This window comes from Melozone crissalis, unplaced genomic scaffold (assembly GCF_028551555.1).
Source record: "Melozone crissalis strain CALT ecotype California unplaced genomic scaffold, PUWL_Pcris_2 ptg000017l_1, whole genome shotgun sequence".
In the NCBI taxonomy this organism is placed as follows: Eukaryota; Metazoa; Chordata; class Aves; order Passeriformes; family Passerellidae; genus Melozone; species Melozone crissalis.
Window position 1 is genome coordinate 6,884,706 of NW_026535795.1, and position 16,907 is coordinate 6,901,612.

Consider the following 16,907-nt stretch of genomic DNA (forward strand, 5'->3'; position numbering starts at 1 on the left):
TGCCTGTGTGCTGGCAATTCCATCTTCATGTGGAACTGTGGAAGGATGCAGAGTGAATACTTTTGGCTGGTCTGACCCTGTCCCATCCCACAGGGACATGTGCGTTGCAGCGGTGCTGAGGTCACAGCTCATCCCACTTGCCATGACATTCTGTTCCACAGAACCATGGAGAATGCCAAGACAAATCAGACCCAGCTTCAGAGTAAGTCCAGCATCTTAGTCCACTCTCTGGCTGCTAACATCTTTCTCAGAAAATGGCGCAAACAGGCCCTGGCCATCCTTCCTACTCTGACAAACTGAAATCAAGCCATCATCATGAAGTGGACTTAGTATGCAGTGCTGTAGGATGGTTTTATTGCTAACTGAGCTATTTTTAGTCTCTTCTTCCTTACCATCCTGCTTTTGTGTACTGCTGACACAGCCAGCAAATCCAGCAGTTTTCTTTTAGGGAAAGGATCTGCTGATACAATACAGATCACAATCTTGATGAGTGTCTCCAGCAGTGATGTTTTAGCTGTATATGAGGTTGTTGGATTAGTCATGATTTCCAGAAGGGTTCTTGATTAACTGACTCTGAGCTGGTAGTACAGATCTGGAAATGTAAGGCTCAGCTAGAAACCTGCCTTAAAGTACTTTTGGAGGGTTCTGAATTGATCTAGTGTTTCCCTGGATTTTTAACACTATCCTGGGATCTCTCTCCTGGCAAATGGTGTCAAGGAGAGAACTTACAGAGAAAGACTGAGTGGTGCTGTCACTGCACTTGACAAATATCCTTTTAAATAAAAAAATCTGATTAATGTGGATGGTAATTTCTAGCACACAACCAGCAGTGTCCACACATCAAGGACAGTGAATCTTGCCTCCATGTCCAGCTCTGCTGCTGCTCCTCAGCTTTTGCCCAAAGCGGCACCACAGGCTCAGTTTGCCTTCACCTTTGGGGCTGTTTTCAGACTCCTGAGTATTTGTCTATAGATTTCCCAAGACCAATTTGAACAATTAATGAAAACAAGCTGAATTTCCCCTGCCATGCAGACAGGTTCTAGGCTGGGTAACCTCTCACAATTCACTCCTGGCAGTTTTCTACTCTAATTTCTCTCCTGAGAGATCAGAGGGAGTGGTGAGGTGCCAAGAGCCTTTCCCCTGTGCTGAGTTCTCACAATGGATACTAAAAAACTGGAGCAGGTGCTATTTACACTGGAATTTTATAGCACCTGGAAATCCCATTTGAGACATTCCTGCTGGATAACACATTGTTGTTTACTTGACCTTGGGCATTTCCTGAAACTTTATCCTTGAGTTTTGTTCTTTGTGCTTCTGCAATCCCTAAGGGAGTTGTTTCTCTGCTCCTCTGGTAAAACCAGCTTCCATGACAACTCCTGGGGGTTTTCCATTCATTCTTTACACACACTCAAGCTTTTTTTATTCCCAGACTGCCTTCATGATGACCTAGTCCCAGCTCTCAGCAGTATCTGCTCTCACATCACTTCATCTGCACAAATTACTTCCGATCACAAGCATTTATCCATTACATCAGAAGGGAGTGATACCTAAAATTCCTGGTAAAGCAACAAACTAGTACTAAAAAGAATCAGACCTCATGGAAAATGACACACATCAGGTGCAGAAGACATGGATAGCACAGTGTGCACTAGCACTGGGGGAAAAAATTACCTAAAGGATTTCCATAAACGAGATGCTCGTCAGCTGGAAGAAAGGAGAGGAGGAACATTGGCAGTTCCAACTACACAGTGCTGGAATTCTGCCTGACTTTTTTTTTTTTTTTTTAACACAAAATCAGGGGGCAGGAATCCTCATTCCTTCTTGGTTGCACTTCTTCCTTAAAGCTGCTGATGCCAAATGAAGTTTCAAAATTTCTGTGTTGTTATGAGAGTCCTCTTGAGTATCACATTCCTCACATCTCTCTTGAGGCTCTGTGCAGTCCCACCTTTCCCACATGTTACCCAAGGTAGCTGTGAAGATGAGGCAGTGGATACATTCACTTCAGAACACACAGGATCCTTTTCTTGAAACAAAACCCTTCTGCACCAATATGTAGTATTCTCACTAACACTGCTAATTCATGACTAGTAACTTCTTTTTGTGCTTGGCCCACCTTGTATAGGCTATGCTTTTGCCAAGAAAGGTTGGATTGGATGATCCTTGAGGTCACTCCCAAGCTGGAATTCTGGGATTCTGTGATTCTTCATCATTTGCAGAATATATCCTTCAGCTGAACGCATTTCATGCTAAACATTTGGAGGAACTATGCAGCCTTAAACCATCTGTATTCAGCACATACCAGTAGCACTACTCGGAGGGCAAACTAAATAGACTTGAAAATTAAGTGTATTCTTAAGTGTTTTCCTGAAACAGGAACCTCTGGAGTAGTTTCTGTTGCATTGTAGTTCAGTTCATAGCCAGGAACTCCTCTGCCAGTTCTCAGAAGTCAGAGAACCTGGTACTATTTCATTAGAGATTTTCATTAGAATTTTTTTCCTTCTTGAGTCAGACTCCCACAAAGAATAAAAACATTCTATAAGGCAGTCATAAGGAGGAATAAGCAATTTGCTGTTCCCAGAAGCTGGTGTAAGGCACAGCACCTCCTCACTGCCTGTAACAGTAACAGGCAGAGGGATGTATGGGCAACTTAATGTTTCACAGAACCATTAATATCCTGAGTTGGGAGAGGCCAACAGGGATCATCGAGTTCAGCTCCATGCTGGGCTTTTGCTGGGTTTGGTGACCAGGGGCTTTCAGATGGGCTCTTCTGCCAGAGGACCTGGGGCATACTGAGGTGTATCCTGCCCCGTTGAAAGATTTTGCTCCTCTGATAAAAACAAGACTGATTTTTAACCAAGATATTGGCATTACACATGAAACCCCCAGTCCTCACCACCAGCAGGGCTTTGCCCTGCAGAGACAGCAGTGGGGGCAAAGGCAGCTGTAGCCTCCTGGAAAGGACAAACCCCAAAACCAACCAATCCCACATGGCAAGAATTAAGCTTTCCCAGGGCTGTCCCCACACCCTCAGCATGATGGAAATTTTGACAGCTCATTTCCATGCCTTGAGCAGAGGCAGGATTATGGGATAGCCCACACCACAACCCTGTGAGTACTTGTGGTGTGTCAAAGGGCAGGGGATCTCTGCAGACAAGAGGTGCTGAATCACAGGCAAGGCTGTTCCTCCATGACATGACAGCACACAACACGTGAAACTGTGTGAAAGGAGAACTTGGGGTTGATATTCTCAGAGCTGATTTTTCCTTTCAGGTTCAGAGTCATGAGGTGGGAAATGTACACTCCTATTCTTATCTCCCAAGTTTCCCAGCTAAAGGGCTCTCAGCTTCTGGGAAGATCGAAAGAAGTTCAATAAATCACCTGCCAGGCTGCAGTATCACAGAAGGAAGTGGAGACACAGCAATAGAAACCAGCAGTAAGTAATCTGTGTGATTTGACCAAAGCTGAGCAAGCACATTGGATCAAGTCCCTGAAGCCAGTCTGGACTCCTTTTCTGGTGCCTTGCACTTCCCATTCAAAACCAGCCTGAAATCCACATGCCTGAGGCTCAGCAGCACTGACCACCCCACACACATCCCTGCTGAGCTCGTGTCCTCGCAGCCATAGCTGGGAAGTTGTCATTCCTTGTGTTTCCATAGGAAAATCATCAAGTCTCCCATGTTACAGCTAAGTCACCACACTGCTGGAGCTCCTTCATCTTCAGACCAAGCACAGGAGCCTGGGGCACTGGGTGGCCCAGGATGATGCTTGGGTGAACAATGACAAAGGACACCACAGCAGTGACCTCAATTCTCCCCACCCCCACATGGCACTGTGAGGTCTGGGATCCCCAATGCTGCTTAGTCACTTGGACACAGAGGGTTTTCTGCCCTTTTTCCCTAAACATTGTGCAATTATAATTGTTTTCCGAGTAAACAAAGAGTTGCTGAGGGAAGACTCCTGTTGACTCAGACAATAACACGTCAAAGGCTCTTGGTTCTAGACAGGGAGAGTGTTGTGCATGGGTATTGTAGTTGTAGCCATGGCTTTGTTACTGAGAAAACTCTTAAGTTAAAGGGCTCCTTTATTAATAAATTCAAATTTTATTGAGCTAATAGGAGGCAGTGCCCAGACCTGATCACTAGAGCCCAAGTAGAGCAAGGTCAGGGGAGCCAAGCAATGTCTGACCAAACAGAATCACAGAACATCCTGAGCTGGGAGGGACCCACAAGGGTCATCGGTCCAACTCCTGGCCTCACACAGGACATACCAAAATCCCACCCTGTGCCTGAGAGCATTGTCCAAATGGTCTTTGAGCTCTGGTTCAGGCTTTGGGCTGTGACCACTGCCTGGGGAGCCGGTTCTAATGCCCAACCACCCTCTGGGAGAAAGATCTTTTCCTAAAATCCAGCCTAAACCTCCCTTGACACAGCTCCAGCCATTCCCTCAGCTCCTGTCACTGGTCACCAGAGAGCAAAGGCCAGTGCTGCCCCTGTAAGTGACCCTTTAAACCTCCCAGGGCAAAATCAAGCTGTCCCATGAAGGGCAAGTAGTGTCCCAACACTTGCTTGGAAGCAAACTCTAGGAAGAAGTGAAAACTCCAGCATTGTGCTCTGTAACTACCTCTGTACTACCACTGTGCCCTGTAACTACCACAAGAAACCAAGTCCAAGTTTTTCTTAAAAAAGACAATTACATTTTAGTACTTCTTTAGCTGCCTTTGAAATGGTTGATTCAGCACTACAGTATTGTATGAACAAGCCTGTTGAGCACTAATTATTCTTGAATAATTGAATTTACTCTGGGAGATGGTAATAAAAGGTACTGTCATCTGTTCTCAGCTTACTCAGCAGCAGGTGGCAATAATTTGCTTTTTTTAGAAGGTGATTACTCCAAAGACATCTCAACACCTTTGGTATTGTGGAAGCTGGGAAGATCATCCCCTTTCATAGAATCACAGAACAGTTTGAGCTGGAAGGGACTGTTAGGTTAGATCTGAACAGCTCACAATGCCAATTGTTCATCTTTAATCTGGTTTTGCATCTAAGCCTCAAGAAACTTTGCAAGCATCATCAAAATCCTATTAATTCCATATAAACCCCCACCCAGGGACTGCTTTGCCAGCATTGCTGAAACCTGTCTAAGAGATTTCAACTTTCTCCTCAGCAGAGTCCAAACCATCTCCCACTCTCGTTCTCCTCCTAAAAACAGACAGTAACTGAATTTCCACCCCAGGATCACCCTCCCCACCCTCCCTGGCCACAATTTCCATGGTTCCCATTTCCAGTGCTGGTTTCCAGCTGTCCCAGAGGGGTTTGGTGCCATTACCTGGATTTAGCAGGATTTTCTCCACCACCAGCAGAGTCAGGGACTGGATCCTGAGTCTGGGAATGGATCCTGAGTCAGGGAGAGAACCATGAATCTGGACTTAACCACAGTTCCAACTCTGCTATTTTGCAAGGGGGACAAAAAGGCCCTTTGGGGACCAACACAGGCAGCTGGGCAGTGAGGTGAGGGTGGGGAGTGACCCCCCAGCCCCTCCTGCACCCCAAAGCCAGACACAGCTCTAAACTGGTGACCCTCCAGCAACACTTGTAAGGTCATCAGGCCACCAAAATGTGTTTGAGCTTCTTTAATAGGACTATACTGACAAACCAAACTGTTTCTTTTTATTGATGTTTTTCATGGAGGTTTTCATAGTTTCATTGGAAGGGTTTATCAGTCAGATTCTAGTTTTGCTCAATGTGAGGCAAAAATTCTCTTTCCATTAAAAAATACATGGTATGTGCTCAGCAGGCAGAGTTTCACCCAGCTCTGGATGCAGATCCATGGTGTGAGCCCCACTCAGCCCAAGAGCACCTGACCCATCTCCTCACCTGGCCAAAGTGACACCAACTCATCCTGGGGCTCCTCAGTTCCCCTGTGTCCCCCTGGCTCCATCTGGGACAGGTCACCTGCTGTGCCTTCTCTTGCTTGCTTTTGTAGACTTTCCATTCTTAGGAAGCTCCTTGAACACAGAAAGGAATAAAAATTATAAATTGAGGAGGGGTAGAAATGAGGGCAGGGAATCAGGTGAGACCCTGTGGGAAAAGATGTCCCGACATCCCTGTTCTCTGCCCTGCACATCTCAGCCCCCTCTGCTCCTGCTCTAGGGTAGGATTGACTCCCTCAGGCTCACCTCTGCTTCTCCAACAGGGCTGGCACTGTCTCCCTCTGGCCCTGGCACCAGGAAATTTGGTCCCACTGTTGGGTGACTGCTGTGAGGGATGAGTCCCAGCAGGGATAGGCTGGGCACATCACACAGATTTACAGCCAGAAAGGAAAATGTTACCATCAGGAGGAAAACAGAAGTGTGCTTCAAAATGTGATAAAATTTGCACCTCTGGAATAATGATGGGAGAATGCAAACAAGTTTGGTGTGCATTAGCACTCCCTGAGCACACTCCCACAGAGCCTGGAGAGCTCAGCCCATTGTCAGCTGCTGAGCAACACGGGAGGGTGGCAAAATCTGCAGGCAGAAGATTGAATTTACCTGTCTTGTGCGTGACAAGTTGGCAGCCTCAGGCCAAGAGGGCTGCAGGCTGTTTCAACAAGATGAATTGTGCACTTGCCCTGGTTTCATCCCCTCACAGCTCTCTGCACAGCTCAGAAATTCCCCCGCTTTGTTTCCTCTATCAATCCTGGCTCTCCACCCCTGGCATGAGCCAGCTATGTGTGACCTCACTAGAAAAACTCCCTCTGACTCCTTCCATTCACGTTAGTAATTCCCTGACCTCATTCCAAGCTTTACAGCTGGGCCTGCTCTCCTGGGATGAGGAGAGACGTGTCCCAACTGCTCCTGCACCGAGCAGGTTGGGAGCATGTCAGCTCCTGCTGCCAATCCTCCAGGGTTTGAGGCATCACCACCACCAGCCTGAGTCATTGCCACACCTGGCTGTGGTTACAGGTGGCCAAGGAGCCCATGGCACTGACCTAACCCACCTCAGCACTTTAAACCAGCCAGTGGTTTTGTGGGATTTTATCTGGGTTTAAGCATTTAACAGCAGGGGGAATCCTGACGTGGAGAGCAGCATGGGCTTGGCTTTTTATAAAGTGCTTGTAGCATTTGGAAAATTATCTTCTGTGTACTAAATATCTGAGTCATCCTGGGATATCACTGCATCTACTTTTAGATCTTACCATGTGCTCTCCTCTGCGACATTTTATGAGGAAAGAGTCTTTCAAATCATCAGGAAAAAGCTCACGCTGCCAACTCTTCCTCTTCTCTCTCTGGGCTTTGGAAACTTCAGGGGAAACCAAAAGGGATTTTCATCCTCTTAATGTTAATTAGCTGAAAAGGTGAAATACCTTGTGATGAAGCCACAGGTGGTTTGAGAGGGCTCTCTGTGCAGTGCCCATCCTGGGTTTTCCAGCAAAGCCCAGTTCCTGGAAGCCCAGCAGGACTCACATGCCAGGCTGTTTGGCCACACTTATAAAGGTTAATATTTATCAGAAAGGTCTTCCTCAGTCACCCTGCCTACGAGCCCACGTGAGAAGAAAATTCCCTGTGCAGAAATTCCAGCTAACTTGGCAATGAGGGGAACAGCATTGGGAGCAGACTGAGGAGAGGCTCCAAATCCCCAGAACAGAACATGATAACAACGTGTGGGTGCTCAGGAGATACCCTGGCAGAGCAATCAGGCTCGTGGCACCAAGCTGGGGGCACAGGGCATCATCCCCTGCCAGTTCCTTGGTGCTGCAGTGCCTGGTGGCAGGGGAAGCTGGCAGTGGGTGCCGAGCTCTCTCACACAGGCTGGGCCATCTCATTATTTAATCCCCCTCTCCTGCTTCACTGAGCTCAGCTCTGTGGTCCCCACTGCAGCCTGCCAAGGCACAGGGGAGCCAGACATGGTGCCCTAAGGAGGGCTGGACATGGTGGACCCTCATTCAGCGTGGGAGGCAGTTCCTGCACTCACAGCTCTCCATTCCTGTTCCCCTTGAGACCAAGGGCTCCAAATGCTTTGTGCTGAGTCAGGATGACTGCAATGCAGCAGGCTGGGAATCCCTCAAGGAGCTGCAGCCAACGCCAGAGGCTCCGGCTGCTCCAGCCTTCAACCCATCAGCACTGGCTGTCCTGCCTTGCACTCTGCCTTGGAGCAAAGTGCTGCAGCTGAGCTCCAGTTCTCACTGTGCTCTGGTGGAAACCTCCTCATGTCCTGCCCCAGCTGCTCTCAGACCCTGCAGAGGCACTTGGCTCCTGCCAAGGGACTCGGAGAAAGTGATGCTCAGAGACTGAGCTGCATCCCACTGGGATAAAGCAGCTTGGGAGGGTAGAAATCAGAAATGGTAAAAACTGAGCATTGGGAAGGGGAGTTCTGGTCCCCTGTGAAGCTCCTTAGCAGGATTTCAAGACCAGGCTTAGTGAAGCTTCAAGGAGATTGCCAGGACTGAGGGGATTCCCAGGGTCAGACCCGGCTCAATACAGAGGGGTGAGGGCTCCCCTCAGCTGCTTTTCAGCCATTTGCTTCTCTTCTTCCCTGGCTGAACCAACCCAGGACAATGCCAGGGTCACTGAGCTGCTTCATCGTCAGAGCCCAAAAATGGGGTGAGACATTGCAAGTTTGGGATCCCAGTTCAAGCCTGGGATCTTCAGTTCAAGCCTGTGGTGCCAGGCAGGTGTGAGCACACATCCAGGGACTCCCAAGCTCTGGAGCCGTGAAGAGGCAAGCACTGTTCCTTGAGATCATCCCCTGTCATCCAGACTGCCGTGGATTAACTTGTCACTGCAGCAGGAAGAGCCTGGGATGTGTCTGTGGGCAGTGAGGGGAGGGTAAAATTCCCTTCTTCCCCCTCAGCTTCCTGGCACAGAGGAAGTGTGTGGGCACTTCCAGGTAGCACTCGCTTCAGAGAGCTTTAAACTGGGGGAAAACATCATCTTCTGAACCACAAACTATTCCTGGCATCTGCTCCACAGGAAAAGAGCTATAAAAAGTCAAACTCATTCACAGCATAAAATGTAGCTCTGCGTCATCATTGCTACAGGCTGGAAAATGCCAGAGGGGGTCAGTCTTGTTGACTTCCCTAAGCAACATCTGTTTATAAAAATCCTCCTGCAGTCAGCAGAACTGTCCCAAGCCCAGCTCACTGAGCACACAGCCAGGTTTGGGGACAGAGCTGGGGCTCAGGGGGTCACAGCTGGGCTGTGAGTCACCCTGGCCACAAATCCCAGTGCAAACTGTCTGCATCCTGCTGGCACACAGCCTCACCGTGGCTCAGGGCTGGGGCTGTGTGATCACAGAATCCCAGAATGGTTTGGGTTGGAAGGGATCTCCAAGATCACCTTGTTCCAATGCCCTGCCATGGGCAGAGATGCCAACATGTGGGGAAAACAGACAATATCCAGGGTCAGATATGATGATCTGGGTCTCCCAGCACCACCTCCAGGTGAGACTTAGGAAAGGACTCGGGTGGCAGAGAGGTGTATGATAAAATAACTTCTTTGGTTTCTTTCTTTAGAAAACATCTTTCATACATGGTATAAAAACAGGTAGTTAAGAAATAAATTTCAAACTAGCTGTACCACTGAGTTTGGGGCATCCTCCCCCTTCCTGTGCCTCAGCAGCAAACTCTCTTCTCAAACAAAAGCATGATAAAAATCACAAGCAAATCCTCCGTGGGAAATACTGTTAAATGACTAAAACTCCCAACAAGCCCAAACTTACACAGTTTAAAACAAAGCCAAACCATTTTCTACAAAGGGAACCTTGTTCTTCCCCAGAAATAATGACCTTGGATGCAGGTTTTTCTCATGATAAAATATTGACTCTTGCTGAGGGCTGGAAAATCCGTGGCCAACACCTGGTGAGCTCCTAGGAGCTGCCCCAGCAGCTGGCAAGGGGGTGCTGCTGCTCACACATTCCATCCCATCCCATCTATCCCATCTATCCCATCCCATCCCATCCCATCCCATCCCGTCCCATCAGCAGTGACACAGCTGCCACAGCACGATGCCACTCCATCACTCATCTCTCATGCTGCTTTTCAAGTTATGTTTGGAAAGATGAATAAATTAATTAAGCCTCAGAAGATAAAAACCAAAACAAAGAGCACCCAACAAGTCCAGTCCATGCTCTCAGCGCCGCAGGAAGCGCTCACGGACTTTCTCCTCAATGGAGTGGAGCTTGACCATGCGCAGCGCGTCCAGCAGCTCCTTGGTGACTTCAGAGTCCTCCTCCTTCTTGTGGGTGAGGAAAGCCCGGATTTTCTCCTGGATGGCTGCCCTGGTCCATGCTGCCTGCTTCTTTGGGGAGCGCTCCAGGATCTGCTGCAGGCGCTTCAGCTTCTTGACGGGGATGTTCTGGTACACCACAAAGTCTATCATGGCCTGGTCGCAGTCATCGTCATCTGCAGCTGGTGGGGGAAAACAGCCCGGGGTTAAAGGGACAGGGGACAGCAGAGCACAGCCCTGCCAAGGCTCTCTGTGGGACATCTGCCCACAGGGCTGGTGAGTGCCCCAGGCCAGGAAGTGTTCAAGGCCAGGTTGGATGGGCGTTGGAACAACCTGGTCTAGTGGAAGGCTGAACTCTTATCAGTGATGCAACCTACACGGGGCAGTTGGAAAACAAAGTGTACAAATTCTGTAGAAAGTCAATGTACCTATTCCATGCTCCTCCCCATCAGGGAATAGAGGAAAAGCCCGGACAAATCTGATGCAATTGCAGTGAGTGTTTACACATTCTTTTTCCTGAGAGTTTCTGTTTTCCCCTGCAGATTTGTAGCCCTTTGTAACAGATTTGTCACAGGACCAGCCCTAAGCACAGCCCCAATCAGGGCACTGGGATGGGACAGATCCGGCCCTGGCTGCTGGAAGCTGCTGGAGTGCATCCAGCATCAGGAATGAAAACAGAAAGAATTTTCAAGAGGTCAAGGCCAAAGGATTACTCAATCAGGGAGAGATTAGCCCAGTTTCATGCCACTGCAGACTGGGAATGGTTTCACTGGTTTTAGTGGGGTGGGTTGAGCTCCACTGCTCCGGCTCTGCCTCCCCGGCAGGCTCGGCTTGATGATGAGCAGATCCCTGTGTGCCTCCTGAAGGAATCATAACAAACTGGAGTTAAAAAAGCCTCCAGCTCCCATTGCTGGGGCCTCCTCCCTCTATAAATATCTGCAAAGGGCTGGTGTGGCTGCGGGGGCCGGTGCCTGACGCACGTGCTGCTGACACTGCTCTGACCCGGCCATGCCCACCCCGGGACTGCATCCCACTGCTGACGGAGATTTCCAGTCTCTGTGTCAGGATCACACTCCTGGCAGGGAGCTCATGGTGTGAGTCAGGCTTTGTAAGGAGAAATCTCCGTGCTGGTGGTGCCAGGAGAGTGTGGAAAAGTGAGAGCTGGCTGGGGCGGGGAGAAACCTTCACGTTCCCTCACCACACAGGAAAATCTTTTAGAGGCACAGGATGTCCTGAGCTGGAAGGGACCCACAAGGTTCATTGAGTCCAAGTCCTGCCTCTGCACAGACCACCCAAAACCCCTACAACACCCCTGACAGCTTTGGCCATAACCACTTCCCTGGGGAGCCTGTTCCAGTGCCTGAGCACCCTGTGGGTGGGTTTCATTAAAGCTTTTCTACCAAGCTTCATCCTGATGAAAGAATGACATTTTTTCACTCCAGAAAAACCTCCCCTGGATGTGATGAGGTCCCCATTGCTTTTCAGATTTTCAGGACATGGCAATGGATAATCTCATCCAGGCTCACTTTCCCCTTAAAGGTTGGACCAGATAAATTTTCCAAGTCCCTCCCACCTGAGCTCTTCTATGGCTTTATGACTGACACCACGTCTCCACTTTTACACCTGACAGGTTAAAATCCACCCCACACCAGCTCCAATGAACCTTGGGCTCTGCTCCACTCAACCTGCACAAGACCAGGCTGCCATAAAAGTTTCCAGGAAACAGGTGCAGCCAGGGAAAGGGAGTGCAGGATCTGTGCCAAGCTGTGCCTCAGCTGCCAAAATCCCCTGTTCCAGCACTCCCAGTTGTCCCTGGTAACATCCAGCAGGATTTCACTGTCAGCTCTTTGTTCTCACTGTGCAGTGACTGTTACTTAAGCCCAGTGCCCTGTCCTTCCTCTATGGGACTGACACTGGAAGGAGATGAAGGAAGACAGATTATTTCATCCATAATTATTACTAATTATGGATCACTCCATGCTTTTACAAGCCATTTCACCTCATTTGCATCTAACTAGGAGAAAGTCATGAGGAAGTTTGCTCTCACCCTGGCAGCATCAGTCCTGGCACTGTGCCTGTGGCTCACCTGCTCCCTGTGTGCTGTTGCCTCCCCCAGGTCTGCAGGATGTGCACAGGGTGTCGTGGTACCTGTTGCCCTTCACGTTGGTCACCTTCCCCTGCTGCTCACAGTTCTGGTGTGGCTGGCATGGGTTGGTGCTGGAGTTGGAGGAGAAGAAGCCATGGGGGCAGTCATGGCACTGGGTGTCCTCAAAGGGGGTACCTGTGCATGGGGACACAAGGGGACTGTCAGGTGACAGGCTGGCACAGGAGCAGAGGAGCAGCTGGGGATGATACCAGACACCATCTGAGCATGAGGGCGATGTTTTGGAAATGATCACTGCCAGCATTTCCCCTGGGAACTGCATGTCCTCACACAGGGCAAACAGCAGTGCTGATGAATTGTCAGCAGCCTGCAGACATGAGAGGACAACAAGAGGACATCTCACTATGAAAGGGCCACGTCCCAGGCAGGAGCCAGCAGCCAGGCTGGTGCTGAGCTGCCAGACCAGCCCTGGCTGCCAGAGCCCTTCCCAGAGCAAGTGAAAGTAAAAGTCTGAGTGGAGGTGAAAGCTGAGCTGGCCTTGGCCGCATTGTCACTGCTGCCCTGGCTCCGGGCCAGCGCCTCCCGTGTGTCACTGTGTCACAGGGCTGGTGCCACAGGGACAGGGCTGCACCGAGAGCATTCCCGCTCCCTGGGAGCAGAGGGAAGGGCTCTGGGGCAGGAGATTTCCCACTCCTTTCACAAATCAAGTTACAAGCAGTTTCTACTCTGTTGCCACCGCCTTTAGGCTTTCCCACCTTTCAGGTCCCTTCCAACCCAGACCATCCAAAAGGCCCAGCCATAACCCCCAACATCTGAGCCACTATTTACAAATGGGAAATCCCAAAGAAGTTTGTTTGCCCAGGGGGATTGCACAAGGATCAAAGCCCTCATCCACCCCAAACAGCAGCAAACTCTGCCTACAGCCCCCAGGGCACCTTCCCCACCCAGTACCAGCTCTGGCAGGGCCAGGCCTCTGCCCCCCACACTGGACACTCAGTCCTTGCTGTGGTGTTCAGGCAGCTGGGCTGGGGAGCAATCCTCCCCACACAAGAAGCCATTTGCAAAAAATAAATAAATAATAATAATAATAATAATAATAATAATAATAATAATAATAATAAACCCTAAAAAAACAGTTTCTCTTCAAATACCCAGCTTGCTTGCATGGCTCCTCAGTCCTAAAGCCAACCCTCCAGACAACTTTCATGTTTGATTTCAAAGTGCTTCTCTGTAATGCCTGGAGATCTTCCCCCTTTGCTGTATTACTGAATTTTGTCATGTCCTATAGAAAATTAAACCCCAAATCTCAATCATAAACATCAGCTGAAGACAACAGATAATTTCCCTGTGGCTGGTGAGCCTGGAGCTCTTCCATGCCACACATGGAAGGACTTCAAAAGACTCCATGCTTCAAAAGCCTCCCTACTTCAAAATGTGCAGCAAGATGCTGCTGGGTTTGCTGGTGCTGCCCACCCTGGTTTGCCATCCCCTGCTGTGGTTTCCAGGCAGAGCCTGGTCCTCACTGATGAGTTTACACACATTTGGAGCCATTAAAGGACCAGAGAAATCTGTACAGGGGAAACAACAGGAGAATAAATCCCCTAAAATACCTTGGGACTTAGATCACACAAGGAGATGGAGTCTCAGACTCAGGAGTCAAAACACAGCTGGTTTTGTGGATTTGTGACCTGGCTGTGTGTCCACTGTGTGTTTTCAACACAGCCTCTCCAGAGTGCTCATTGAAAAACCACAAAACCAGCCCCAGAGCTACACACATTCCTCAGCCCTGCCCTTACATCATCAGCCACCTTCTTCAGCCCAGATAATCAGCATTCCCAGCTCCCGGGCTGTCTGTGCAAGGAGCAGGGAGCTGATGAATGCTCGGGAGCAGCTTGGACCGTTCCCCCTGCCTGTGGCACAGGGCCAGGGGCTGCTCCAGGGATGGCCAAGTCACAGCCTGGCTCTGCCTGCTGCGGCAGGTGAGGCAGGGAGCTGGGACTGACACATCCCATTGGAGTGCGCTGCTGGGGATTTCAAAAGATTTCCAATTGATAGCTGCGGAAAAACCCAACCAAATTCCTCCTTGGAAAAGAAGCAGGAACAGCTGGCAGGGACGGCACTGTGCCAGCACCAGAGCTAAAAGGGAGCCGGTCAGGCTATGGGCAAGCACTGGCTGCTGCGTTTGGCTGCTGTATTTATCCTTGATTTTTATCTCCCGCGGAGATTTTGGGGCGTGACAGGCGCCGTGTGAGGATGAGCAGTGCTCGAGTTACTTACCCGGCCTCAGAGCCCCGGTGCCGGGCGGGCACTCGGAGTGGCGGATGCACAGCTCCATGTTGGAGTAGTAGCCCTGCTGGCACTGGCAGGCGCGGTTGTGCGTGGCATTGCACTGCTGCACCTCCACCTGCTTCTCCCCGCAGATCACGTTGCAGTAGCGGCACTTCTCCAGGTAGTTCCAGTACTGAGTGTAGTGCAAATCCGGGCAGGGCTGGCACAGCGTGGCTCGGTCCCTGGAGCAGTGCTGAGCCACGAAGGTCCCCGGCGGGCACTGCTGGCAAGTGATCCTCTCGCCCGTCGCAGCATCCTTCCACTGGTACGTGGGCTGGGCATCGCAGGCGAGCTCAGCCAGCAAAAGGAGGAGAGGGGGGAGCATCCACTACGGCAAAGACAGCGCAAAGAGCCCTGAGCTCATCCTCGGGCAGAGGCGGGAGCAGCAAACGCGGCTGCTGCTGTTACAGAACTTGTTATTGTTGTAGAGACAAGGAATTGTTCTCCCTCCCTATGCTGTTCCCAGCCCAAGCACCAGGTGCTGCCTTCCTTTGCCATGCCAGGTGACAGAGCATCCTTCCCAAACCCATTTGTGATGCATTCAGAGCCCAATTTCCCTCGCTCAGAACATGGAGCAGTTCCAGCACATTTCACTCTTTCACCCAGGTCAGTTCCCCACCGCTGCAGTAAGAGACACCTTTGCAACCCAAGAAGCAGAAGGGAAATTTTCCAGAGTAGCAGATACAAAGCATGCTCCCTAGGACCTTTAACACCTTTTGGAAACGCAGATGCTCAGGATAGAACTGAATCTCAGAGCTTGTTGACCCTCCCTTTCCCTTCCAAAGCCCACGTGCCCAGCCTGACAAGCAGAAGATCCCTTACCTTGGACAGATGCCTCAAACTGGGCACATGGCAGGATGGCATCGCACCGAGGGCTTCCGAGCGCCGGGATCACAAACCTGGAGGGACAGAGAGGGTTCTCAGAGGCTGCTGCTGCCTGCGCCGGGGCTCCCTTCTGCGGCGGCAGGCTCAACCCGACCGGCCAGCGTAAAAACAGAGGGAGATGGGGAAGGGCCGGTAGGTAAAGGCTGATAGGGAAGGGCTGTTGGGAAAGAATGGGTTTTCTCGCCTGCTCTCTTCCCAGTCAGCCCTTCCTCGGAGGGAGCTGCCGGCTCTCCCCAGCGCAGGGACGGGGCAGAGCCTTATAGCGGCTGCGGGCCAGAGGCTCTGGGCACCCCCGCACCCACGCAGAGTCAGACACGTGGGACCACCCCCAGCCCACCGCACCGAGAGGGAGCAACAGCTGGTGGGGAAGCAGCCAAGAGCTCCCTTTCCTCCCCAATCCCATCCCAATCCCATCCCATCCCTCGGGACAGGCTCCGCTCACCGCAACTGCGCCTCGCCCCTCCGCTCCGCGCCGCTCCCCGGGCCGGCAGCGCCTTTATAGACCGGCCCCTGGGAAAGACCCCTCTTGGGCAAGGGGAGGTGACAGCGCCGCTCCATCCCGCTCCCCCCCCCGGTCCGTCCCGGCCCCGAGCCCTTCCCGGTTCCCCGCGGCGGCGGTACCGGCTCCGCCTTCGCGTCCTGGTTCCCTCCCTCACCCGAGCGCCGCTTTCGCTCTCGTTTCTGCACTTGCCTCTAAAAGTGAGGCTTTCAGAGCAGTGAAGTTCGTGTACCTCTGTGGAGGAAGGAGGCGAGCGGCATTCGCACAGTTTTTCAAACCTCTCTAAGTTTTACAGGGAGTTGGTGAGAACTCGTTTTCTGGCAAGGGGAAAGGCAGGGAAATTCCCCTGTGAACGTTCTGGTGCCCGGCTGGAAGCCCCAAAGAACTTCCCAGTAAGAGCAGCTGCCTCCCGCGGGGAGTTCGCCCCGTCAAAGGCAGCCCCGAGGGGCCGCTCCTGGCTCCGGTTCCGGGCACTGAAACCGGCGCCGTGGGAAGCATCGCTCGGCTCTGCCCCGGGCTCCGGGACCAGACCCATCCCGCTCCTCCTGCGAGGGCACCGACCCCAAAACAGCCCCGATCGCCCGTGCTTGGGCACTGCATTCCTAAAGCCGGCTCCGAGCTTCAAACCTCTCCTTCCAGGAGCGCCGAGGGTGACACCACCTCCAGCTGTAACACCAAACACGGGCACATTTTGCGGCACAACATCCAGCGCCACCTCCAGCTCTAACACCAAACACGGGCACATTTTGTGGCACAACATCCAGCGCCACCTCCAGCTCTAACACCAAACACGGGCACATTTTGTGGCACAACATCCAGCGCCACCTCCAGCTCTAACACCAAACACGGGTACCTTTTGTGGCACAACATCCAGCAGCTGAGGAGAT

General features: G+C 51.2%; 1 protein-coding gene across 1 annotated transcript; it reads right to left on the reverse strand.

Annotated features, from left to right (window-relative positions):
- Positions 1-9,995: 9,995 nt before the first annotated feature.
- TNFRSF6B (TNF receptor superfamily member 6b) lies at positions 9,996-15,503 on the reverse strand. The gene is made up of 4 exons (XM_054274400.1): positions 15,459-15,503; positions 14,586-14,964; positions 12,291-12,485; positions 9,996-10,386 (listed from the first exon to the last, which is right to left on the reverse strand). The coding sequence occupies exons 1-4, from the start codon at positions 15,498-15,500 to the stop codon at positions 10,109-10,111; spliced, it is 894 nt and encodes a 297-aa protein (XP_054130375.1). The 5' UTR covers positions 15,501-15,503; the 3' UTR covers positions 9,996-10,108.
- Positions 15,504-16,907: the final 1,404 nt, after the last annotated feature.

What these genes read in the sequence shown, in the direction of transcription:
- TNFRSF6B (XM_054274400.1), bottom strand. Translation starts at nt 15,500, where the DNA reads ATGCCATCCTGCCATGTGCCCAGTTTGAGGCATCTGTCCAAG. An exon ending in CACCGGGGCTCTGAGGCCGG is followed by an intron (nt 12,486 to 14,585) that starts GTAAGTAACTCG and finishes CCCCATGCACAG; the next exon opens with GTACCCCCTTTGAGGACACC. An exon ending in CAACAGCACACAGGGAGCAG is followed by an intron (nt 10,387 to 12,290) that starts GTGAGCCACAGG and finishes TTCCCCCACCAG; the next exon opens with CTGCAGATGACGATGACTGC.